The following is a 26,047-nucleotide window of genomic DNA, read 5'->3' as shown; positions in this document are numbered from 1 at the left end:
TTGACATTTCATCAGGGATGCAGTCCATACATCTCCTAGAAATCATAAAATGTGATTTCATCCTTGCAGTAATATGTTCCTTCAGACAGAACAATTAGGGCAACCACCATGCCACAACAAATGGATTCTATATATTTTTTTCCATTTAAAATGCCCTAAGAACCCCAAACAGCTTTCTTGGTATATTAAGAGTCACAATATGAGGGCTTTTGTTCCCATTCATTACAATGACAGCATAAGTAAGTGGGCTAATGAATTGTTAAGGCATCAGGGCCGCTGTCTGTAATTTTGAGTAGGACAACAGCACCAGTGATTATGCAAATCAAGTGATAGTCACTCTTTTTCTTGAATGACGGAGTACCTGCATGAATTAATGGGTCATGTGTAGTCATTACATTCTAGGGGGGATTACAAAAGCATCCAGGAAGTCCTGAGCCTCTGGAGACCTAAGAGGCTTCTGCCCAGTGGAATTAGGGTGGCGTGGAGCTGGATGCCATAGCTGCCACGGCCCACTGCAGACCTCATCTATTATACATGGCGCAGTTAAATTGCAACTGCAAGAATGTGATGAAGCAAATATTGCTTATTTTCAAACTCATTTTGTTCTTGATGCATAAGGGTTTTTTTTTGGGGGGGGGGGGGTAGGTTTTTTCTCGGAGTGCTATCTGAATATCTCCCTCGTGAGCATGCAATCTCCATGACGATCTCCATGGCGGCCACGGGAGCGGACGAGTTACGTTGCAAATGCTAATTGATATGTAAAAGAGAGAAACTAGACTCGTCACACCCTCGTGCAGTCTCATAGTGTGAAGAACGTGTTGGTCTGGTGGGTAGGGACGAGGTGACTGGTTGAGGATCAGGGGGGTGGTGGTCAGGGCTGAGGAGAGAGGGCCTGTTCCACCGTACCACACCGCACAGCACTCCACATGACCTCAGGATCAGGCGTTGCCAATTATGCATGGTGCAGCTAAACTGTAACAGCAGCAATGTGAAGGAGCATATATTGCTTATTTAAGGACTCATTTGATCCCTCATGATGCACTAGCTTTGGAAACCTTCGCGCTTGTCTTGAACTGCCATTGGTGTCAATATTTCTCTGACAAAATGGAAAGTGTGACACCAAGTGGTGACATTTTCATTTTTTATTTTTTTAAATTTGCTGCAACAGACAGTTTGTTTTCCTGACAGTTTGCAAGTAATAATAATGACTTCTCAAACACTGGGGATTAAACTATTGCAATCTGTAGAGAAATGCTGATGTTTTATCAGGAAACATCCTAATTCCAATTTCACCTAGTAAATTTCTAATTAATGAGTTTCTGCAGGGCATAATGGATAATACTGCTGATATGACATGTTTGCCTCAACCTGATAGCAATAGTTCTGCACTGCAATTCCCCTGATCTCATCTGGCAAATGCACAGAGAGGATTCAGGGTTCGGGCTGAACTCTGTGGAGGAAGCTGCTCATGCCACTGAGGTGACATCATGCGAACAGCTATCAGGCTGAAGCCACCATTCCAGTCAGTTGACCAATGCACTCAATATATGACCTATGAACTCAATAAACCCAGATGCACTCAATTTAATGCACACAAGGCATGCACATACATGTATACAAATGTCTACTTACACAGACATGCACAAACAAACAAGCAGGCAATTTAGCTATAACAAAACAAATGCCTATGACCTTCATTAAAACATGCAAAACACAAGTGGCTTTTGAGCTTCTGTTAATATTTTCTCTGGTGGGTAAGTGTACTTTGTTGATGCAACACTCTTTTATTGGTTTTCTTTGATTTTTATTTTTATTTTTTTTAGATCTCCCAACAATACACTCCACACGCTTCGGTTGACATGCCATTAAAATAAATTGCCAACACAATCTACCATTCATACATTGTGTGGTTGGCTGTCCTGCTAAACTGTTAAACATTTTATTACATTGTTTATCAAGGGTGCTTTTATTTGGCCATCTAACCTTTGTTATATCGAAAATAGGCAATATATTATATTGATAATAGATAAATTGATCATCTGTCCTGTGTTGATTTATAACATGAGGTCAAATTAATTTGCATTTTTAAGGCAACTAGTTATTTTTTTAAAGATCAAGAAACATTTTGACATTATGTGGCTGTTGAAAGAACAAAGGGCAAAAACTCATCATACTATGGCAGAGGCTCAACCAAACAGACTATAGCAGAGGCTCAGCCAATCAGAGTTAGATCTGTGGTGATGAGGGGACTTACTTCAGCTTTACTCTAGAGTGGAAAAGCTCAAGATGTACTAATGTGTAAAGGGCTACCTCACTTGAAGATGTACTAATGTGTAAAGAGCTACCTCACCTGAAGATGTACTATTGTGTAAAGGGCTACCTCACATGAAGATGCACTAATGTGTAAAGGGCTACCTCACCTGAAGATGTACTATTGTGTAAAGGGCTACCTAACCTGAAGATGTACTAATGTGTAAAGGGCTACCTCACCTGAAGATGTACTAATGTGTAAAGGGCTACCTCACCTGAAGATGTACTATTGTGTAAAGGGCTACCTAACCTGAAGATGTACTAATGTGTAAAGGGCTACCTCACCTGAAGATGTACTATTGTGTAAAGGGCTACTTAACCTGAAGATGTACTAATGTGTAAAGAGCTACCTCACCTGAAGATGTACTATTGTGTAAAGGGCTACCTCACCTGAAGATGTACTAATGTGTAAAGGGCTATCTCACCTGAAGATGTACTATTGTGTAAAGGGCTACCTAACCTGAAGATGTACTAATGTGTAAAGGGCTACCTCACCTGAACATGTACTGTTGTGTAAAGGGCTACCTCACCTGAAGATGTACTAATGTGTAAAGGGCTATCTCACCTGAAGATGTACTATTGTGTAAAGGCTACCTCACCTGAAGATGTACTAATGTCAAAAGTACAAGTACAATGGATCCTGCCATCCTGACTCCTGCGCGCACGCGCACACACACACACACACACACACACACACACACACACACACACACACACACACAAACACAAACACATACACACACCAAATAATGATATTGTAAATAGTATCATCTATAGATTACTTAATATGTTATGTATAATTGTTCAATTGGGTGTTTTTATTTTTCAATGTCCTCTCTCCTACTGAAGACCTCACGGTAGCAGACAAACAAGATAAAAAAAACAGACAACATAAAGAAACAGAAGGAAAGGAACATCCAAGCATAAGCATAAAGCACTCAAAGACAGAGCCAAAATGAACAACCACCCAAGAGAAGCGTGAAGCACAGGGATTATTATCTCAGATTGAGTGCCTTAACTGGTTCTACACAAACACCAAGGGCTATGAACACATTCACAGATCATTGCAGTACATCACTACATTTGTTTGCATCCCCTTGCAGGTGGAAACAAGATATGCCAAGAAAGCTTGGAGGGAGGGGAACAGAAGGTTGCATTTCAAGCATTGCAGTGGAGGGGTGATAGAGAAGAGGAAAAGTAGTGGAGTAATGATGGAGTAGTGACGTAGTAGTGATGGAATAGACGAGTAATCATGGAGTAGTGGTGATGGAATAGAGGAGGAGAAGTGTTGGAGTAGTGGAGTAGTGATGGAGTAGTAGTGATGGAGTAATAGAGTAGTGATGGAGTAGTGATGGAGTAGTGGTGATCCAGTAGAGGAGTAGTGATGGAGTAGTAGTGGAGTAGTGATGATCCAGTAGAGGAGTAGTGATTTACATTTACATTTACGGCATTTAGCAAACGCTCTTATCCAGAGCGACTTACAAAGTGCTTTGCATCACAGAATTCATCCTAGGTAATAGTACGGATAGGCCAGAATTCAAGATACCATTGAGTCAGACTACTATTAAACTACAGGAGTCAATTTCATTACCTAGTGTTTTGCAAGTTGGACGTTTGCTAAGAAGCACAATTAACCATAGACAGACATACAATTTAAGAACAACGGCAAGTGGTATCAGCCGAGTTAGTGCTCTGGTAAGAACTCAACAAACAGGTGGGTCTTCAGTCTACGCTTGAAGATAGCAATAGACTTTGCAGTCCTAGCAGCTAATGGAAGATCGTTCCACCATCTTGGAGCCAGGACGGAGAGTGGTCTGGAGCTTTGTCTTCCATGAGACTTTAAGCATGGAATTTTGAGTCGAGCCAAGCTTGAGGTTCTGAGTGTTCACTGTACGGATTCGCTTTTGACCATGTACATTATGTAGGGAGGGGCCAGTCCATTTTTGGCTTTGTAAGCAAGCATCAAGGTTTTATATCTGATGTGTGCCGCTACTGGAAGCCAGTGAAGAGAGCATAGCAGAGAAGTCACGTGACAACTTGGGGAGATTGAAGACCAGTCGTGCTGCAGCATTCTGAATTAGTTGTACTGGTCTGATGACCCATAGAGGAGTCATCCTGCAAGACCTGCAAGTAGGGAATTGCAGTAGTCCAGCTTAGAGATTACTAGAGACTGCACAAGCACTTGAGTAGCTTCCTGTGAAAGGAAGGGTCATATTCTCCGTATGTTGCAGAGGAGAAATCTGCAGGATCTGGTCAGTTTTGGAACATGTGTTGAGAAGGACAACTCGTTGTCCAACGTTACACCCAGGCTTCGTGCAGTTTCTGATGGTGTTAACAAGGTGTTCTCAAAGGAAACTGAGGTTGTTGTGTGGGTTTGGGGATCCTGAAATGTACAGAAGCTCAGTTTTGCTAGGGTTGAGCTTCAAGTGGTGAGCAGTCATCCATGAAGCAATCTCTGCCAAGCATGCCGAGATACGCCTAGAAACCTGGGTGTCAGAATGAGGGAAGGAAAGAATTAGCTGGGTGTCATCAGCATAGCAATGATAAGAGAAACCATGAGACAAAATAATGTCACCAAGGGAACGAGTATATAAAGAGAAGAGAAGAGGGCCTAGGACTGAGCCTTGGGAGACTCCAGTGGAAAGTTTACATGGATTGGATGTAGATCCTCTCCATGTTACCTGATAGGAACGGTCTTCAAGATATGACTGGAACCATTTCCAAGCAGAGTCATTCACACCGAGGCTAGAAAGAACAGAGAGGAGGATGTTGTGGTTGACCGTGTCAAAGACTGCAGAAAGATCTAGAAGAATTAAAACTGATGATAGCTTGTTAGCCTTGGCAGCATGGAGTTTGAGGGCAGTTTCTGTTGAGTGTGCCCGTTTGAAGCCAGACTGATTAGGATCATGGAGTTGGTTCTGGGTGAGGAAGAGAGATAATTGGTTGTAGACCAAGAAAAGAAAAGAAAGAAGTGATACCGGTCTGTAGTTGTTCATGTCAGAGGTGTCAAGTGTTGCTTTTTCAGGATTGGTACCACCCTTGCCATCTTGAACACGGTAGGTACATGACCCGAAACTAAGGAGTTGTTGATGATTGCTGAGATGAATGGAAGGAATTCTCTTGACATATTCTGGAAAAGAGTGGAAGGATTTGGATCCAGTGGGCATGTAGTAGGATTGCTAGAAGTCAGAAGTTGATGTATCTTGTCTGAGGAGAGAGGGGAGAAAAAAGCCAAGGAGTTGAGTGTTGGGTTAGAGATACTAGTAGGAAGGTTGGGAGCTGGGGAGGAGGACTGATGGACTGCTGCAATCTTCACTTCAAAGAAGATGACAAAATCCTCAAGAGTGAGAGAGGATGGAGGAGGGAGTGAGGGAGGGTTAAGGAGAGAATAAAAAATACTGAATAGGTTGCGTGGGTTGGATGCAGATGATTCAAATTTCTTTCTGTAGTAGGCTGACTTTGCTGATGTGACTTCCAGTGAGAACTGTGAAAGGAGAGATTGATATGAGTGGAGGTCTGAATCTAGGCGACTTCTCTTCCACCTCCTCTCTGCAGTTCTTAGATCTCTCCTGTGGCTGCGAAGCACTTCAGTTAGCCAGGGGGTGGATGGAACAGATCTCCTAAGCCTGGGGAGGGAGGACACAGAAGATTGATGGATGAAGAGAGCGTAGAGAGGAAAGTATCAGTAACTGTGCCTAGTGAGAGAGAAGACAGACAATTCTGATGAGGAAGGGAGGACAAAATAGTGGCAGCAAGAGTTGAGGGACTGATGGAGCGCAAATTTGGGTGAAAGTAAGAAGAATGTACAGGGAAGTGTGAGTGGAAATGGCAGGGAGGGGGAAAGAAAAGGATAGAACGTGATGGTCTGACAGGTGGATTGGGGTGACTGTGATGTCCGATGATCCGGTGGCTCATGTAAAGACCAGGGGTGGGTTTCCCGAAACGTTCTTAGCGCTAAGTACTTCGTAACCTTGTATGAAACGTACGAGGTTAAGAAGTACTTAGCGCCAAGAACGTTTCGGGAAACTCACCCCAGGTCCAGAATGTTGCCTGCTCTATGAGTCGCAGTAGATGGGTTGATGGCTAGGTCAAATGAATGGAAGGATGTAAGATGAATGAAGTTTGTTGGATGGAAAGTTGAAGTCTCCAAGGTGAATGAGCGGGTTTGCTTCAATGGTGAATTGACTAAGGAGGGTATCAAGTTCGTCAATGAAGTTCTCAGGGAATGTGGAGGGCGATAAATCACAATGATGTGAAGAATAGTGGGGTAGGATACAGTGATAACATGGAACTCAAAGGAAGAAATTGAAAGAGCTGAAAAGGAGAGTTGGGTGAAACACCACTCTGGAGATCAAAGTAGACCTGTGCCACCTCCCTTTCCAATGCGTCGTGGGGAATGAGTGAATGAGAAGGCAGAGGACAGAGCAGCCGGAGTTGCAGAGTTCTCTGGAGTGATCCAGGTTTCGGTCAGAGCCAAGAAGTGGAGGGATGCAAGAGCTGAGATGAAATCAACAGGTTAATGAGGACATGAGGACAGCAGATTGGTGATTCCAGAGTCCTCCAGTCACTGTGATAGGATTTTGTGGTGAACATTTTAGGTAAATTAGGTTCTTGGTGTTGCGATGACTATGACGGTATCTATGTGCTCTGTGGGATATATACACAGGAATTGCCAGACACATTATGTAATAGAACAAGCTTTATGGATACTAGTAGGGAAGGATAATGGCAGAATAAGTTGACACTTAGCTGGTTTAGAGATTCAGTGTCTGGAAGAAAGTAGATAAAGCAAGGTGAGTAGAATCACTGACTGAGGTCAGAAGTTACTGCATGCTTGGGAGTTGTCCTAATTTATCTGTTTTAGTTAGTGTTATATCCACCCCTTAATTCACACCTTGGACCAGGGCGAAACTAGTGATGGAGTAGTGGAGTAGTAGTTGAGTAGTGGTGATCCAGTAGAGGAGTAGTGATGGAGTAATGGAGTAGTGGTTGAGTAGTGGAGTAGTAGTGATCCAGTAAAAGAGTAGTGGAGTTGTGGTGGAGTAGTGGTGATCCAGTAGAGGGGTAGTGGTGGAGTAGTGGAGTAGTGATGGAGTAGTGGAGAAGTGGTGATCCAGTAGAGGAGTAGTGATGAAGTAGTGGTGGAGTAGTGGAATAGTGATGGAGTAGTGGAGTAGTGGTGATCCAGTAGAGGAGTAGTGATGGAGTAGTGGAGTAGTGGTGATCCAGTAGAGGAATAGTGATGGAGTAGTGGTGGAGTAGTGGAATAGTGATGGAGTAGTGGAATAGTGATGGAGTAGTGGAGTAGTGGTGATCCAGTAGAGGAGTAGTGATGGAGTAGTGGTGGAGTAGTGGAGGTAGTGGATAGCAATGTAGAATATATTAATAATAAAAGAAAAGATCACAAAAAAGCATCCATGCATTTTTACTTGCTTGACAATGAGAGCAACAATGGTTTCACTGCTCTCACTGCAGTGTTGTTGATGTGTTGCATTCACTGCAGTGCTGTTACTGTGTTGGTCCCACTGCAGTGTTGTTGCTGTGTTGCTCTCACTGCTCTCACTGCAGTGTTGTTTCTGAGTTGGTCCCACTGCAGTGTTGTTGATGTGTTGGCCTCACTGCAGTGCTGTTGCTGTGTTGGTCTCACTGCTGATATTCAGGTATTCCCAAGTATACCATATTGTCAGACTTTTCTACCTTGTGTATTAATTGCAAAATGTTAAGTTACTGAGATACCCTCAAGGTCCTAACATACTACCTGTGCATCATATTCTTCACCTTCCAGAGACAGGAGCCTACATACAGGGAGAGTGTGTGTGTGTGTATGTGTGTGTGTGTGTGTGTGTGTGTGTGTGTGTGTGTGTGTGTGTGCGTGTGTATGAAACAGATTTCATCAGGCTTCAAAGCCTCACTCACCTCCTGTGGGGTCGTCAAATAGTTTTTCCTCTTCAAAGTGTGCCTGGATGATTCAGGGTCTCAAAACAATGTTGCTGCATAATCAGCCATTAGGAGGTGGACCAGAAGGTGTCTGGAGCAGTAAGCTCCCCCACCTGGACCCCTGGTCCTGGGCCAGAATCATGAGGAGTGGGGCCCGCAAGGCCACCACGACCCCAGCAAACACACAGATTGATGACTGGTGTGGTTTGGCTCTAATGGCTCTGAATGTTAAATTAGGCCCAAAACTACTGGGAGAACTCTAGGACCCTGTGTATGAGGGTGTGTGTGTGTGTGTGTGTGTGTGTGTGTGTGTGGCTCTGAGTGTTAGCGTACATTACCTTTGGTGTTGGAGGAAGGCAGGAGTGCCCTGCTGAGAGATGATCAGCAGTGTATGGGTCTGGTCTGTGGGAGAGGAACGTGGTGGTCTTTGCTGTATATGCATTATTTAAAGTACACCTATAGTCCTCTTTACATGTAGATACAGTACATATAATGTGGCCTAACCACAGTACTATTGTACATACAGCATATACGTGTGCTATATAGGTGTGTATACCATACTGAAAATAAACTGTATATAAAATGCAGGTGCCCTTTACAGCAGTATATAAAGTATATAGCATTGATGCTCTTTAATGCACATACATTATAAATAAATCAGAGTTTAATTTACAGTAGATATGATATGACTGTAATGTTTGTTGCCATCCAATATTGCTGCTGTTTCATCTGTGTTGCTTGTGGTTTTATAAATAGTTTATATAATATTTAGTGCTGTCAATTCCAGGTGCCGCGATTAAAAGTCCTCACCAGGATTTTGCTCAGGCTTCCTGGATTGTGTTGATTCCACTAATTTTACCTGGATTGCTAATTAGGAAATCTAGCAAGCTTGAGCAAAATCCTGGTGAGGACTTTTAATCGCGGCACCTGGAATTGACAGCACTAATAATATTATATATAGTTATACAGTATATAATGTACAACAACTTCAAAAGTCAACAAACCGGTTCTAGTGCTATAAAAGAACTCTTACCTTTGTCACAGCACATATTTAATAACAGTTTTGTATTTCTTGTTCAGCGTAACATCTGTTTGACTAGAAAGCCAATATGAGACCAATTTCAAACTCAGATAGGTGTGTACATGTGTGTTCGACCAAAAGTGTGAGAGAGAGGAGAACAAAAACACTTTTTTTGTTAAATATTTTTTTCCGGTTCATTACAAACACAGATATGGTTTTTCATTTGCGTTACAGATGTATACTTGAGAGAAGCATCCACCAGAACCTCCTTATGTTGGTCCATTCCTTACATAAAATGAAAATGGGGAAGACATCAACCTGAAAGAGTTTCACAATAGGGCTTACGTACATAAAGGGAGTCTGCATAATACATTCATATCATCTTACAAAAATACAAGTAAACGTCCTCATATGCTATATTATTATCAACTGAAATTAGGGAATAGTGACATTTGATTTAAACATACAGTACAAACAATATAAACCTATATATCGCCTATTCTGTACTTTTTCCTGAATAAAGTTGTCATGTCAAAGACTGAATATGGATATAAACTCTCATGATTAAAAAAAAAATTATAATAAAAATTAAATTCTTGAATGAATAAAGTAACCATTTACGTATGTCAATGTAAGATAAATGTATTATGTAGACATTCTTTGGACTCATTCTTTTGTTTTCCACACACAGACCGAGCCTAGTCTTAGAGATGAAACCATGCCATTAAAGCCTTAATTGAATGTTGTACAACTGAAAACAACCGTGTTTTTATTTACACTGAACGCTAATGAACAATACATCATGATGCCACTAGTGTTCATTACAATGGTATAAACAAGACTACGCTTCAATATCTATCTCTAACCCCATAACCCTGGTGTGAATATAGCCATCATTTCAGCTCTTCTGATGAACCGCTGAGCTCCGCTGCCTCCTGCAAGACAGAGACATCATTAGCTACTACCCAGAGAGAGAGAGAGAGAGAGAGAGAGAGAGAGACTAATACAGGAAAGACACGACGGACATGAGGCTGAGAAGGGGCAAGAGGTAGCAGACAGGCCAGGGTAAAGGGAGGGAGAGAGAGAGAGAGAGAGAGAGAGAGAGAGAGACTAATACAGGAAAGACACGACGGACATGAGGCTGAGAAGGGGTAAGAGGTAGCAGACAGGCCGGGGTAAAGGGAGGGAGAGAGAGAGAGAGAGAGAGAGAGAGAGAGAGAGAGACTAATACAGGAAAGACACGACGGACATGAGGCTGAGAAGGGGTAAGAGGTAGCAGACAGGCCGGGGTAAAGGGAGTGCTAGCGTGCGGCCGAGTGGCTGTGTGGTTCTTCAGTGAGGTGGAGGTACACCAGAGGCTGAAGCATGAGGAAGGACGACTTTACCTCCAGCTTCTCCGTTTCAGGTTTTGCTGGGAGAGACTTCTGTGGTGTGTGAAAGGCCTAAGGCAAGATGTAAATGATTTATTAGAGTAAACATGAAAATATGACATGGATTCTCTGCAACTTTTATATACACACATACACGTTCGTGGATGCACGCATGCGCATGCACACGCGTGCACACACACACACGTATACTGTAACAGATTTTTGACATAATGTCACTAGGTGGTGCTGGACAGCCACAGAAATTATTATTGCAGAAAGAGTGACACCCACTGGAACACACTGGTCAAAGAGAGGAGATCTTGAGATCTAATAATCTCCTCAAATACACAGGCCAGATACACATCTCCTACACCTACCACAGGCAAATGACAAGTGAAACAGGCTGAACAGGCTATTCTGAATTATGCCCTTTAATTAATGTCGATCCAGCACGGTGAACTCAAATGTGGTCTCCATTACCTTTTTGGCTTGCTGCACCTCATCTGTGGACCTGGACCTGTTTTTGACCGTCTGCTTTTGTGGTGAAGTGCTCGACACCTGCTGCAACAAAACAACACCCCACACCTCAGATTAGGAGCAATGTCCTGAACGTTATGATGCTCAGGTTCAGCTGAAGGACATGGTCTGCTGCAGCTCCTGCCTGGAGCTACCAGCCAGCATTCTACTCACTTTACTCCCTGCGTTTTCCATGGCCGTGTCTTCTCCCGGGCGGAGTTTCAGACGGGGTCGGAGTTACGAACTGGGACACTTTTCTGTGAAGAAAAGAACAGAAGAAGAACCAACAGTGCTCAGGGTTCTAACAAGTTCAAACACAGTGGGATTCGCCACCGGCCTTTGGAGGTTCCTGCCATGGAGTTCAGCCTTGGTCTTAAGCAGTGCTCGTCTGGTCTTGTGTGGTGCACATTTACCGCCATAACACAAACCCTCACCACACCGTGTGCAGCCTCGCAGACCCAGTATGAAGTAGGTGTGGCAGAGAAAGAGGTAGTTGGTCTTTAAAAGCGTGTCCCCGTATCACACAGCCAGAATATGGCCAACGCTGCCAAACATCTGGGTGCCCCAGATCATGCACAAGAGTTAAAGGTTCAACGCTGCAGCACGGCAAAGGCACAAGTGAACGAGAGCCCACAAACATCCCACCAATCAGCCACTAAGAGCTGGGTGACATCATTTCTAAGTCTAATAACCAGAACATAATATTATCGGAGCAGGCACCTTTTAGGTGTGCAATGGAGCGCACCTTCCTTTGGAACCGATACATTGTCTGTGTCTCTTTTATGTGACGTGGGGTGATCTGCCACCCATGGGGCACCGTGATCAAATCATCAGCCTTTGGCAGCAGCTACCACGAACACCACAGTTTTGGCATGAGGTGTTTCCGTGCGTAGCTCTTGTAGTTCAGCCTTTCACAGATACGTGCCGCGAGCGCTACTCCTAAGGGGCTTTACGGGACATCTTGGCAGCAGCTGCGTGCTTAAGTGTTTAAAAGCCGACTTGAGTTCAAGAGCTCGGCATGCTAGCGGAGGTTGTGGAGGAACTCGTTCAAATGGCACCGGAAGTATGCAAGAAGTAATATGTCTGGAGAATAGAGGTGTAACTCGCCCTCTGGCCGTTTTAATGTGCCAATTGTTCACAGCCCACCAGGTTCCTCTTTCGTGTTACTGTTAAAAAAAAAAAAACAAAAAAAAAAAAAACTTGGCGCCATATCAAGCTGAGCTGTACACTTCTGTACACAGAAGGAAGTTAATGAATCTGTATATGCAGTAGCTGGGTGTCCGGCACTGCTGATTGGCTGGCTAACACCACTGTGTCTGGACAGCGCAAGATGTCGAAGACACTCCACGCCAACCAGCGTTCGTTATCTACACGGGCGCGGCGCCATTCGGAGGTGCTCCCGATCACAAACACGCAGAGCAGCCGTCCGACTGACACTCCCTCCCAGGGAGGGGGCCTGCAACGGCTAGGACGCCCTCCACACGGACTGCGTCGCCGGGTGGTATCACCATGGCAACAAGCAGATACCGGGAAGCTTACAGATGAAGGAATGTGGCACTGTCTCCCCAGGGAGGCGCAAAGGAGACACTGACCCTGACTCCAAACCCCACACAGGGCATGTTAAAGAGCACCGAGCAGTAGGGGGGTGTTTATTCTCTTCGAGTACATTTAGGATTTTGAACAGACTACTCAGGCAGTGTACTGGCTTCTGTAGAACTGGCGGCGTGATTGTGATATGGTGCGAGACGAAACTGAAGAAACTAAAGGCAGGTTCCAGGATCTACAGCATCTGTCTTCAGACTGGGACTGGTGTGGTGTCTTCTCCTGCTATGTCTGGTGTCTAGCCAGGCTTATGGACAAGCGTGTGCTCTGAGGAGAAAAGTGGTGGTCAGTCCCCTTTAATCTCTCTCTCACTTCAGACCACACAAGCAGGGGAAACCCTGGAATATAATGCTGACAATGATGAGCAGAGCCAATCACGCTGCAATTAAATTGCACTATTACACGGATTCGTAGCGGTGAGAAGAGACATCCAGGCCCTTTGAGCAGATACGCGCTCATGGGGTCAGATCACATGATGCGCTCAACACACTCAACCCACAGCGACTTCTCTTGCAGTGCCAGTCCTGGACGCAGGAGAAATCAGTCCTTCTACAACTGCACTGCTGACGTACTTTCACTTTGAAACTACTCGCCTGACATGCTTTAAGTGTCTGAAGTGACTCATGCATGGGAGACACTGCAAGCAGAGCTTCAGTTCTGGAGTCAGTGCCGTCCAGAAGGAAGATTCCCAATTCCATCAAGAATTTTTTGCTCTAAGTGGAGTGATAACCATTCAAAAACAAATGAAAGATGCTTGCGCAATTTGTGTTAATACTAACAGACATGATTCCCACGAATACCTGAACATCTTTAAAATTTTCTGTTTTTTTTTAATGAAGAGGTAAACACTATCCTCAAAATACATGATCTTGTATTTCAAAAGAAGTTAAAGGCACTATATTATGGAAAACTTAATTAATTTTCTATTTTAAAGCACACACACTGTACAAACAAAAGATTTTAAAAAGACAGATGAGAAGAGCAGATGTAAAATGTCTGTCTTAACGTGTCACCCAGCAGAGCCCCAGAAAGGGCCGTGTTAGTGGTGTTAGAGTGCAAGAGGACCGCTTGTCAAACTTCAAAAAGCAGAAGTGGCCAATAACGGTGGGCGGTGGTGCGGAGATAGACTCACCCGCCCATGAGACATGACAGGCGCCACGGCCCCGTTCAGAGCGGCGAGGGCGCGGTGGTGGATTATCCCGAGCGGCCAAGCGAACAGAGTAGATGACAAACAATCAAAGCCTTATTTGTTTCTCACAGGGGGAGCAATAATGCCAAATAGTACCACCACAACACAAATGAGCTTCCAGACGGACCCTTACCTTGGTGAGATGCTGGCGGTAGCAGTCTGCTCTGCTGCTGGTGACGGGAAGAGACAGGAACAGCACAGTCACAGAAACACCCCAGGTACAGAGTACAGAGACAGCTTTATAGCATCGTTTACAAGTGTGCTGTAAGTTTTATCTCCCCAACAATTGACAAGAATAATGAGGAAAAAAGGAGCCTCACCTTACAGGTCCCCTTTGCTGTCTCGAACTCTCTCCTGTTATCCTGGTTTCCTATTCCTCCTCTCTCTCTCTCTCTCTCTCTCTCTCTCTCTCTTTTTCTCTCTTCCTGCCCCCGCCTTCCTCTCACACTCCCTCCCTTCCTCAGCTTGTGTGCGTGTCTCCGGCTCCGATGGTTGATTCTTACTCTGAATTTGATTAAACCCTCCCTCCTCTTCACTGTCTGTTTAGGGGGAATAGTATGGAGAAATATGGAGCTGAGCTCTCCCGGTTATGCTACAGACATTAAAATCCGCTTCTGCCAAATCAAATGAAGAGAAAGAGTGAGAAGGTTGTTCTCACATTGACAAATGTGTGAGTGTGTGTGTGTGTGTGCATTATTAGAGAGGAAAACACAAAAGGCAGTTATCAGCATCCGGCTGAAAACCAGATCAGGCACTATCCAATATGTCTCCATCTCCTTCTCCTTGTCCCATTGCCATTCTCTGTCCTCTGTGCCTAAATTTTCCCAGCAGGACACAGGACGAAAAGATCAGGCTGCATTATATGGTTCTGCACAAATATACCCCTAATATACAGGTCCTCCAAACAGGTCCACCAGAGACACCCAGTCATAGATATAGGGCAAAAGATTAACAATGAATCACACACACACAAAGGCGTCCACATCCAAAGTGCCTGAAAGGTACTGTACACCCTCAAGTTAGATGTGAAAAACTTCAAAATGAGTCACTTCATTTCCTGATGTAAATGAAATAAAGTCATTGTCTTCATTAAAACAAATAATATATTTATGTTCATCAAATAAATACAATCAACTGAACATTAACATTATCCCGAATATTAACAGTATACACATCAACTATAAATAACTTATAGTGTCCTCCAAGACCAAAACAGTCTTTAAACCAAATGTTCTCCATCTCTATAGAGTCATATTACTAAAGCAATCTCCATTTTCAATCCAAGCAGTCTAAAAACAGAAAGATATCCATTTTGGCTCGGTGAGGGCTCTACTTCATATCACAGTTTCCCGGGTGGGGCTAGAACACAGGTTCACAGACTGATTCCCATCTGCTGGGTCTGACGAGCAGAGTGAAGACATTGGAGAACATGGGGAAGGCATGTTAGATCTGCGTTCTTCTGATTTCTCTGGAGACGTAAGCATGCTTCGCTGTCCCTCCGCTGGCTCCGCCTCCAGCTCCTCTTCCTCACCCTCCTTCATGTTCAGCTTGAGGAACGACGGAAGCATCAGATGTTCCTTACTCAGGAGGCCTCGCTGGTCATCGGCACTGCAGCACTGGGCTCGGTTCAGCAGGTCCACTAGACCTGCGTCAATGGAACCCATGTGAGAGATCCCCACGGCTGTTTCTACACCAACAATGCAGCAGAGAGCAGGTCAGGGATATCTGCAGCGCAGTCTTTACCTTCCATGTCGTACGTCCGCCGCAGAGAGAGGTTCTTCTGCCGAGGGTTTGGTCTGCAAAAGCCCACATCAAGTTCCACAGCACCTCGTCGTGCCTGGCGATAAATCAAAGCAAGTCAACTACAAGTCCGATTTTTTTTGGCCGGTTCCCTTTCAGTGCTTTCTCGAGATGTTTGCCACCGAGGTTTTTAGAAAAGAAAACTTTTGTTCAGTAATGTAACTGCTAAAAGCACAACTCTGTGTTCTCTGTGATGGTTAGTGACAGGACTGGTAAATCTAAAAAATGGGGAACAAGCACTCAATCTTTTTACATCTTAGGACAACATGGACTCGAATTTTCTGACTTTGAAGAACAGTTTTACCTGGAGAGCAGGTGTGACGGCTGCCTTTGGTCCTTGAGGAAGATCTGAAAGATTCACTAATTTAGTAAAATGCACTTTCCACTGTACAAAAAAACAAATATGAGCTATAAAATTTATTGTTTTCTTTATGGACTGAAACTATATGTCTCTGAATTTCTTCAGGTATACAGTTCACAGTTCAACAACCAGATAACTTATATGTGCACTCATTGCCCATTTTGTTAAAAAATGTAGCTTTCAAGTACATTTTGTGAGTGTACAATTAAAGACTCCCTCAATTCTTCACACACCCTCTTTTTATTCGTCACTCACCCACTATCCAATCATCACTCACTATCTACCTATTCATTTCTCACCCGTTATCCAATCATCACTCACCACCTACCTACTTATCACTCACCCTCTATCCAATCATCACTCACCCTCTGTCCAATCATCACTTGCCATCTACCTATTCAGTACTCATCCTGTATCCAATCATCAGTCACCCTCTATCCAATCATCACTCACCATCTACCTATTCATTATTCACCCTGTATCCAATCATCAGTCACCCTCTGTCCAATTCCTTATTCACCCTCTACCTATTTATCACTGTTTAGTCTCCTGACAATAGGACCACTGCACTGGCTGCCTATTATTGAGGTGGCAAATTTCACTCATCCACTAACACTGACATTAGAGCGGCATGTTTGGCGGTATGCTTGTACCATTGTATAGAGGACAAAAGCGTTTCAAGGATTTTAACCTTACATTGTCACAGCTGGATTGAAACTGGTTTCCACCCAAAAATATCCATTCAACAGGTGTCTTGTATTCAGAAAGTGACTACCAAATGAAGAATTAGAGGACAGATATCACAACTTTGTGTGGCAAAGGGTTGGCTATACACCATCTACAATATGTTTAGAGTAAATAGACACTTGTAATATTTGGTGGCGGTGAGGGAGCCTAAACTGCACATGTATTCCATGGCGTTAGTTCAGTGCTAGTGGAGTCAATGGAAGAGCCTCAGATAACACGAATGTGTGGAGACGTTTTTCCTCCACAGAACCCTTCTGAAGCTGAGGTACAGTACAGCATTCTCTACCTCGCTACTTCTGCTGAAGTAAGACATCACCCATAACCGATACGGACACTGCAATCCATTTGCGATTTGCAAATGCGTTTTCACAATGGAGACCAATTTGTCAAAGTCTACTTCGACACCCCGAGGCTATGTGGTGAGGCTACTGTCAGTGCTCCAACTTCTTCTCCAGTTAAATCAAGTCAGGTATTAGGTGCATTCTGGGAATTCTGGGCTGACACAGGCACCTTTCACTTTGTCCAGAGTTAGTGTCTTGTTGGCCACGTTCATGATGATGGTGTCCATGCTCAGCCGCTCTTTGTTTCCTTTCTGAGATGGCAGAGGAGAGTGGATGGGATGAAATCACATGTTCCTTATCTCTTAGTATGCAGTATGCATCACTTAATAAATCAACATTTTAAGTATGTAATAGTCCACCTTTTCTTTCTCTTCAGGACACATTTTAAGATAAATTACTTTTTTTTTATTCCTTGTGCTGTGCTATTTTCAACAGCCAAAACTCCAATAAGCAGAAAAAATGCACAAAGATAAATAATCTCCCTGTACGAAAGCTTTGTTTTTCAGAAGAAAAGGTCAAACTGCTTTTGCTTAACAAAGAACGCTCCTGTCATTCGAAAGCAGCGCTCACCATGGTAACCACAGCATCCTGTGGCCGGAGGTGGTACTTCTGGAACACCAAGGCCAGTGCGTCCTGCAGGGTCTTATTGGATTTCGCCACGATGGCTTTAGTTTTACCTGTGAAAGCTATCTCCACGCTGCATGACACACACAGTAGCCAACATTAACACTTGAAAACCATGACAACAGACAGTTAACACCTAACCTGAATGTATTTAACAGTGTCTCGCATTCTGAAATGCTCTGAAACGTTCTAAAAACGTCCGCTTGACTCTGTGGTGCAAACGCAGTTGCCCGCGTTGGCTAGCTGCAGCTTTGCCTGCTGGAGAAATGGGCAGATGACTGTAATTGAAGGTAGAAGGGTGTAAAGACTCACGCAAATGTCACCCGCAGTTCCACGAGCACCTGCTGGTCCTTCAGCACAGAGCTGTCTTGCTCCAGAGACAGCAGCTGGGGGGGTGCCGAAACCAAAGCGTCAAGGCGGTGAGACAGGAGGCACAGAATGACAATGGCCTGCGGGCGGCTGGTGGAGAGGAAGCGAGGGTGACTCACCTTACCCTTGCCCTGCAGGTAGACGTCGATGTCGGAGAGGGGGAGGCCCCTTTTAATACACAACCCCTCAAGCATTTCGCGGATGCTGAGTCCCGAGCGCACAGGGATGAGCGAGGCCGTGCCGTCGGGCACTTGCACGCAGCAGTACCTGTCGGCTTTGCCCTTCGCCACAGGGCCCGGGTCGGCGGAGCGAGCCACTAAGAGCTCCCCCTGCACCTCTGCTGCTGTGAGCTTGCCTGGTTTGACCTTCGACCTCTACGAAAACAGCCGTCGTCACTTGTAAATACAAGAATACCAAATACAAGAATATACCAAACAGGGAGTATAATAATTTAGGGTCAAGGTAGCTGGTGCAGACGATGTACAATATTACAAAAGTTTATTTTCTACATTTTCTGTCAGGGTTTTTTTGTTGTTTTTGTTCCATTGGGTATTAAACCAAGAGGCCCTTTCACTACAAAAGCCAATGTGTGAGCCTAAGTCTTATCCTCCTGACTCTGAGCTGTGATTGGCTGGACGCCGATGCTCCGCCCACCTCTTTAGGCCTCTGCTCAGGTCTGGGCCGCTCCCTGCCGGAGGAGCCGCTGGGAGAGAGCCTGGGCCGAGGGGCCAGCTCAGGCAGGGGCCCGCCCTCAACATCAGCTAGCATGCAGCTCTGATAGAGCCGGGAGCGCACGAAACGAGTGTAGCTGTCAAACTTCATTAGCTTAAAAATCTGGAGGGAATTGAAGAGAAAGAGAAAGAGAGAGAGAGAGAGAGAGAGAGAGAGAGAGAGAGAGAGAGAGTTCAAAGAGAGAGAGAGAATTACAAACAATTAACAAAACAAACATCCACCAATGTACTGTAGTCTCACCTCAGAATACTTTCCAAAAACAGATTTTAATTGAACAAAATGACAAATGACACAGTTATCATTTCATTACTATATACTATGAGAAGCTTTCTGTATTGTTTATAAGTTCCAGCATGTTATTACTATTATGTTGTTAGGCAATATCTTGGTGGTCTTTCAATGTAGACCCTAGAAATTAGAAATTTATGCCATCATCATACATTTTAGCCTTAGCATTATTTGACTTATTTAGCATTTAGCAATATTTGGATAATTCCTCCTACCCTTAAGCATGGCATAAATGACATACAGGTGCAGTACCTGTTGTTGCGCCTTCTCAAACAGACCAGGATGGGGCCTGTATATGTCCTTTTCCTCCACGCGAACTTTGTCATCAATATTAACTGGAGTGATTGCGGTGCTGGATATGTAACTGTTGTAGATTGACAGAGCCTTCTTGCTCAGCTAAAACGAAACAAAACACAAATACAACTTTTGATTAGAATGTATTTTGTAATATTTGGTTATAATCTTTCAGGCTTAAAATGAAACATTTTATGTGATAATATGGAGTACAATAACACACAAAACTCAATGTCTGTAAGGCACCTGTTCTCTCTGACTGGCAGGTATTTTGCGGAAACTCTCACAATCCAGCCAGAATAGGATGTTCTCCACGCTGACCTCTGATTTCAGAAATGCCTGTGAGATTACAAACCATATTCACATCACAGATAATCCCTCATATGCAACACATTAACACAGTAATTATTCCCCCATATCCCACAATCCTCTAAATTCGTAGTCATTTAACAAGTCGAGCCTTCGCCGGCATGTAATTAGCGCTGAACAGAATTTCACCTCAGATGGTGCTGCATCTTTCTTGGCTGCAAAATGTTCACGATGCCTCAGAGCCCCCAAGTCACAACACCAAAATCTGCAAGCTCCACCCCCCACCTCCACCACCACCACCACCTCCCCTACATCCACCACCCCCATCCCCACAGCCTCTACCTCTGTCTCCGCCCCACCTCCCACAAACCAACACCCTAGGCCCTCCTCAGCAACATTCACACCTCCATGCTCCTCGACAATTACCATGACTCATTATGTGGGCGATTCCTCTGCTCTCCCTAACTGCAACACGTTTCCCAGTGAGTCTCCAGGAGCATGTGTTGTGAGGACCGCCTGCCGAGAATTAATCTGGCCTCTGAAAGCACTGCTGATGTGAGTCGATTGACGCAGCAGGGGAACGGGCCACTCTTAAAATCACGGTCCAGAAATAACCCAACGCGGAGCTGCACGGCGCATTCTTCAGAAACGAGGCGCACACTCACATACTTTGAAGAGGAAGCTTGCTTGGCGTGTTCTGTAATGTGGTCATTTAGACACAAATTAATGTGATTGATCTCCACTCTCTCCTGGTAACTGGTTTTAAACAGTCATAAAATTGTTCCAGATTAAAGTAGTGTATGTCAGATGCATTTCCATGTAGTACTCAAAGAGCCATTGTTGAGCTTAAAGGATACAGTATGTCAGAGTAAAGTGACTCCGACTCCTTCATTCTCAATCAGTCCCTGATGATTCAACTTCTAGTACATTCAAACACACTCAGCCTCAGTTTATAATGCTTTCTTCACTTCAGATCTTGATAGGACTGAGGACTTCTGCTTAAATGTCACTTAGACTCTTTAAAAAACGACTGCTGGTGATATGATAGGATTCTGGACTCTACGTTTCAAATTAATTTTTCATTCAAGTATCAAAAAAGTTTGGAGCTGTTTAGCGTCACTGTATTTTAATGGATTGTTACAATGTAAATACCATTCAAAATCAATTGTGGCGGTCGGGTATGCAAACTTACATCTGTAACCACAATGTGCAACTGTTCAAACATTCAAGATATAAATGCTACACCAAATAAATATTTTTAAATATGCTCTGGAGCCTGTCTGTAGCATTTGAAGACCTCTCACCAAACTGTGATGAAATGATGACACGATCTCTGATCCCTGTCACCAAACAGTGATAAAATGATATGACATGACCTCTGATCCCTGTCACCAAACTGTGATGAAATGATTTGACACGACTTCTCATGACTGACTTTTAGATAATCTTCTGCAAGAACTATTTTCTCATGACTGATGACTCATTCCTAACATTCTAGTGCCCAAACTGTACCACAAATGTTCCCCCACACACGCATTGGGTCTTATTAACCCAACACGAGGCAGCCATCATCTCCAGGGTAGCGCCTGTGACCATGGTTAGCTAAAGCTCGTTGTGGGGCACGGACTCACGGTGAAGTAGTGTATTCCCAGCGGGTCTTCTAGGAGCCTCTCGAAGCTGACCGCCCAGCTGGCCACCTGCCCCACGCCACTGGCCACGGCCTTGACCTCACACGGGAGGCTGGAGTTACTGCTGGAACACTGTGCGCCCGCACGCTTCTCCGGCTCCAGCGCGTTCAGCTCTGACACGAACACAACAGCAAGACAAGCTGTTAGGATGGGGCTCTGCTTGGTTGAACTCTGACTTGGTCGGTCAGTGTGGTTTTTAAATAAATCTTATTTTAGCTTCATTAAACTGAACCAGGAGACTTTAAAAAATTGAAATAAAAATCAATTATGAATTCCAGTTCACTGCCTGAACTGAGAACTGAAGCATAGGTTATAAAGGTAGCAACTGTAGATATGTAGGCAGTGGTTCTCATCTCAGTTATGGCAGATTCCACAGGAACATCCTTTCCCATATGGTCATATGCATGTTTAAACGCAACGTTTGTACTGAGTCACTATTCTAATCATACGTGTTAGTGTTTTGTTTGACTTACATTATAATAATCAGATGTCTTTCTCTCTAGATGTTGTCAGACATGCCTGCATAATCACTATGACTCAATAACTTAGATATGATTTCGCTCACTCGCTCTAGTTAACATTTCCGATGGTGGAAATTGCCCTTTTATGTCAATTTGAGATTTCGATCTGGGTATACTGAGTAGGCCTATACTGATTATGGTAAGTTATAATTTTATTAGCGAAAGTCTAATCGGCAAGAAAGGTAAAAGGCAGTCAAATTTTATGGCATTACATGGAACTAATTAGCCTACATCCAGATGAGTTTATTTTTAAACCCTGACATTATACGCTTTATCTGTTTGGACCTGGGTGCTTAGTGTAAAACAGAATAACCTCTTCCACCAGCAGGTCATGTTTCCTGACACTGTTTAATGTTATTAGTCATAGATGACTTTCATAGATGACTGGAATTGAAATAGACACGGAAATGCTGTGGTACTGTAATGCTGTAACACCCCTAAGGCAACTCTGAAATGTAAAGAATTATGAATTCACTTCTGGATAGTCACATGCTTTTCTCTTGCTCTGTGAGCGTCTATCTGAGTGTTTGTCTGCCCACATTGAGAATGAACTGAAGGAGGAAGTCATTGTGGTAACACCTGCACTCCAAACAGGATGTAAACATGTCAATGGAGGAGTGAAAGTCACATGTGAAACAAGAAAACAGCACGTGTTTTCTACACAGTTACAAAGGCGCATATTGACACGCCCCACTAAGAAAAGCCTACTGCTAACTCTTAGTGGAGGCTTGCTCAGAGTACATCCAGTATCTGCGGTTCACTGGCAGAATAAAGACGACTGATCTTGCATTAACACCGAATTAACTGTTCATTTCAGTTAGAGTTCCCTCATGCTAAGTTAAGACTTAAATAAATACTGTTATCACAGCACTGGTGGTTTAACTGTAGATTGAAGAAATATTGCTTGCTCTGTCTGCCAGTACATTAATAATTCACAACTTACCTCCATCTGAGACAGCCAGTGTCTGTAGGCAGGGAAAGAAATGACACTGGATGAGACTGAGTCATAGCTGTACATCAGAGTATTACCTATCATTAGCCATCATTAGCCATCATTAACCATATGCAAGCGCTACAATGCATTCTTCTTCACTGTGAGGCACCCACTTCATGTAAGCACACCCTTCTACAGAAATAAAGAAAAGCTTTGAATTAAAAAGCAAAAACACGAATATATCACCCAGACTGTATATGAGAGGGAGGAGAGAGCACGAGAAAAAGAGAGAGACAGACAGACAGATGGCAGAGATATTGATATGGATGGGAATAAATGGCAATCAATCGATATCTTCCAGGGGCTTCACACAAACACCAAAGTGTGGCTCATAGACTGAGATGCCCAGCTGTGTTAAATCTTATATGCTATCGATATCTCACAGGGAACTGATAATAGATAAAACAGTAAACGAACTGTTGGAAACAGAAATACAAAATTACACACACTAAACAATCCAGCATAAGGCAAAAAATTTCAGCACATTAAATATAACATATAATAATGTAATGAACTGACAAACACATAGTTTACACTGGCATATTGGTTATGGAGCACACCAAAGAACTGTTGTCATTCCGTTATTCCATATGGCAATGTATATATAGACTTGTAATGAAGACCTGTCCCAATCACACTTTTAACCGACATTCTTAATTGCATCAATAATTACTATTTAAGTACTCTTTCTATTGAGAATATAGTGACATTCTAACCACTGTGCTCCTTGAAGTTTATGGATATTTTGTAACAATGACTTGCCTGCACACATATATTCTTATATATTTTCGTATAGAAGGTACCTGCATTTACACATAAACACACACAAATGAAGGAGATCCTTTCAATCATACCTTAATTCCACCAGTGACACCAACAGGATTCACTTTTAGAGACATAGCCTCAGCGCTAAATGAACTTTAGGTCTTTGACAAGAACATGAGTTGTCTCTGAAATATATTTGAGCCCTGACTTCTATGACCAAAAAGTAACTTCCTGCTAGACCAGGAAGTCTTGCCATAGCAACTCGCCACAAGAGGAAGTATGGGCACTCTTCATGAGAAAAAACTGCTGATAGAGTGTACCTCAGCCTGTCATCTTTAGTTTTAAAATAACAAGCCAAAAAGCTAGATATTTCAAGGAGATGGTCAAATTCCAGCAGTTACGTAAAAGTTTTTGTAATGCTTCAGACAACATCTGATCCTAAGTAACTTATTTTCATGTAGTCTATAAATCATGTTTAGTTCCAACATTGTTATTTAGCCTGGAGAATTACTAAGGTTCATTTTATGTACAAGAGAGTCAGAAGCATCCTGCAGCCTTGTCACCTTTACCTTAGTAAGGGCGAGAGGCCGTCTGTCTGATTGAGCAGTGTGTCTCTCCATATGTCTTCGTAGGGAAGCACGCAGGCCAAAATCAGGGAAACTTCTGGTGATCTCGTGGAAACGCACTGCTTTCTGTGTGAATAATTTCAGTATGTAAACAATTTGCATTTTCTGGCACTGAAGTGTATGAGAATCGCAAAAGCAAGGCAAGTTCAACAGATGTTCTTTATCTTCTACCCGAACCAATTAACTGCATAATTTGATTCCATCTTTATTTTTTACATTTCTTTTCACTGTGTTCCTTCTAAAGTAATGAAATTGTTGCTTTATCATGTAACTGACATACAGCATGTCGGTGATTCCCCTTGACATCTGTAGTTGATACGTTATTGACATCCTCTCTAAATACTAGGTTCATATAAAGTACACTCAAATAAATGAAACTGGTTTCCTAAAAGTTATGAATGGCTGAATTTTTACAGACGTCACTAGACCATAACTTGTTAACCAGATCTTTGCAATGTGATATTGTGAGAACAAACTGAGACTTCCGTATTTCACTGCACATCAGTGTTCACAGCATTAATATGCATTTTTGAATTCATGCACCGTCTTACATAAAGAGAAACCACATACCTTTTCCTTAGAAAGCAGAGCAACATTATGCTGATGATGGAAAGAAGCAAAAGTGTTCATGTTGCTGGAGCAGGTTGATGTTGTGTTGGAGACCAGGAGAGCAGCTAGTCGGAGGGGTATGGTATGTTTCTCAACTCACATGAGCCACCTATCACTGTGTAAACATCATCTCCACTATAAAATGCTGCCCTGTGGGGTATAAAAGTCATTCAGTGGGAAAACATACTGATCGTGCAACCGGTGACCTGAGAAACCTGCCTGCAAAGTGAACGGTAATTGTTCTTCCAAAACTATCCATCCTTCCAAAGCTAGCCAGTGGATACAATTAATTGGGAATAATTTGGACTCCTCTAGTTCTTAATATAATTGTATTTATACATTGAAAATGCCTTACGTTTTTAGCCTATTTAACCAAAACTCTGGACGTCATAGCTGAGACATTATATGCACAATCCTTATATTATCTCATATAAGATAGTATATAGTATAGTAATGATCTTGCAGATGGCAATTAAAACACTGACGCCCCCTGAAGGATTAAACAAGTGTTAAATGTCTCGTGTAATTTTCACAGACCTGAAAGGAGTAAATGGATCCAGAGCACAATTATAACAGACGAATGCATTGGTGTCGGCCTGCCGCTGAGCAGAACCAGCCTCGGCAGGCTAAGGCCAGTCAGTAGACCAGAGGCAGCTGGATTCTCCTCGCCTCAGTTCCTGTGTGCCGAGCCAGACACCTGTTCCCCCCTGATTGCATGTGCAGTGGTTCATGCGTGAAGCGTAAGCCGGCTTGCAGTGCCATTCTCTCTCTTTCAGTTAGTGCACTGAGAGTGGCTGGCGACCCAAGCATTTGCCTTGCTGCGCATTTGGGTCGAGCTAACGAGGTAATCGATGGAGCTGGCACTGTTTCTGGGACTCCAGCCAAACAAAGGGGAAATGCGGAGATTGCGTGTCCTTCCAGATAGTACGCGAGCGCTCGTAAATCTCACAGCAGTTGGACGGAGACACTACAAGATGATCTGATAATGACGGCAAGAATTCTGCAGAGAGAATGAGAACGTAGGGAATGAGAAC

General features: G+C 43.5%; 1 protein-coding gene and 2 long non-coding RNA genes across 4 annotated transcripts; all 3 read right to left on the bottom strand.

Annotated features, from left to right (window-relative positions):
- Positions 1–9,272: 9,272 nt before the first annotated feature.
- Positions 9,273–14,066, bottom strand: LOC143481710 (uncharacterized). Of its 2 annotated transcripts, none has more exons than XR_013122056.1 (5): positions 13,889–14,066; positions 11,329–11,411; positions 11,119–11,199; positions 10,654–10,710; positions 9,273–10,203 (listed from the first exon to the last, which is right to left on the bottom strand). It is a non-coding gene; the product is annotated as an uncharacterized LOC143481710 (long non-coding RNA). The 2 variants fall into 2 exon arrangements; XR_013122057.1 differs by having other exon boundaries at positions 11,119–11,196; positions 13,889–14,065.
- Positions 14,067–15,034: 968 nt separating this feature from the next.
- On the bottom strand, positions 15,035–23,986 carry rgs14b (regulator of G protein signaling 14b). The gene is made up of 13 exons (XM_076979814.1): positions 23,868–23,986; positions 22,963–22,984; positions 21,442–21,611; positions 19,748–19,840; positions 19,460–19,603; positions 18,842–19,021; positions 18,307–18,561; positions 18,131–18,204; positions 17,765–17,891; positions 17,364–17,445; positions 16,050–16,093; positions 15,689–15,782; positions 15,035–15,590 (listed from the first exon to the last, which is right to left on the bottom strand). The coding sequence occupies exons 1-13, from the start codon at positions 23,910–23,912 to the stop codon at positions 15,280–15,282; spliced, it is 1,641 nt and encodes a 546-aa protein (XP_076835929.1). The 5' UTR covers positions 23,913–23,986; the 3' UTR covers positions 15,035–15,279.
- A 372-nt stretch (positions 23,987–24,358) lies between these two features.
- On the bottom strand, positions 24,359–25,865 carry LOC143481712 (uncharacterized). Its single transcript, XR_013122060.1, has 3 exons — positions 25,551–25,865; positions 24,975–25,163; positions 24,359–24,470 (listed from the first exon to the last, which is right to left on the bottom strand). It is a non-coding gene; the product is annotated as an uncharacterized LOC143481712 (long non-coding RNA).
- Between the last annotated feature and the right edge of the window lie 182 nt (positions 25,866–26,047).

Source organism: Brachyhypopomus gauderio, chromosome 18 (genome assembly GCF_052324685.1).
Source record: "Brachyhypopomus gauderio isolate BG-103 chromosome 18, BGAUD_0.2, whole genome shotgun sequence".
Classification (NCBI taxonomy): Eukaryota; Metazoa; Chordata; class Actinopteri; order Gymnotiformes; family Hypopomidae; genus Brachyhypopomus; species Brachyhypopomus gauderio.
Note: the sequence above shows the minus strand (reverse complement) of the source record. Positions and strands in the feature narration are given on the sequence as shown.

Excerpts from the sequence above, each read along its gene's own strand:
- rgs14b (XM_076979814.1), bottom strand. The coding sequence starts at position 23,912 with ATGTCTCTAAAAGTGAATCCTGTTGGTGTCACTGGTGGAATTAAG. Across the intron at positions 22,985-23,867 it reads GTGTCACTGGTGGAATTAAG|ACACTGGCTGTCTCAGATGG; the intron begins GTATGATTGAAA and ends CCCTGCCTACAG. Across the intron at positions 19,022-19,459 it reads TTGAGAAGGCGCAACAACAG|ATTTTTAAGCTAATGAAGTT; the intron begins GTACTGCACCTG and ends AATTCCCTCCAG.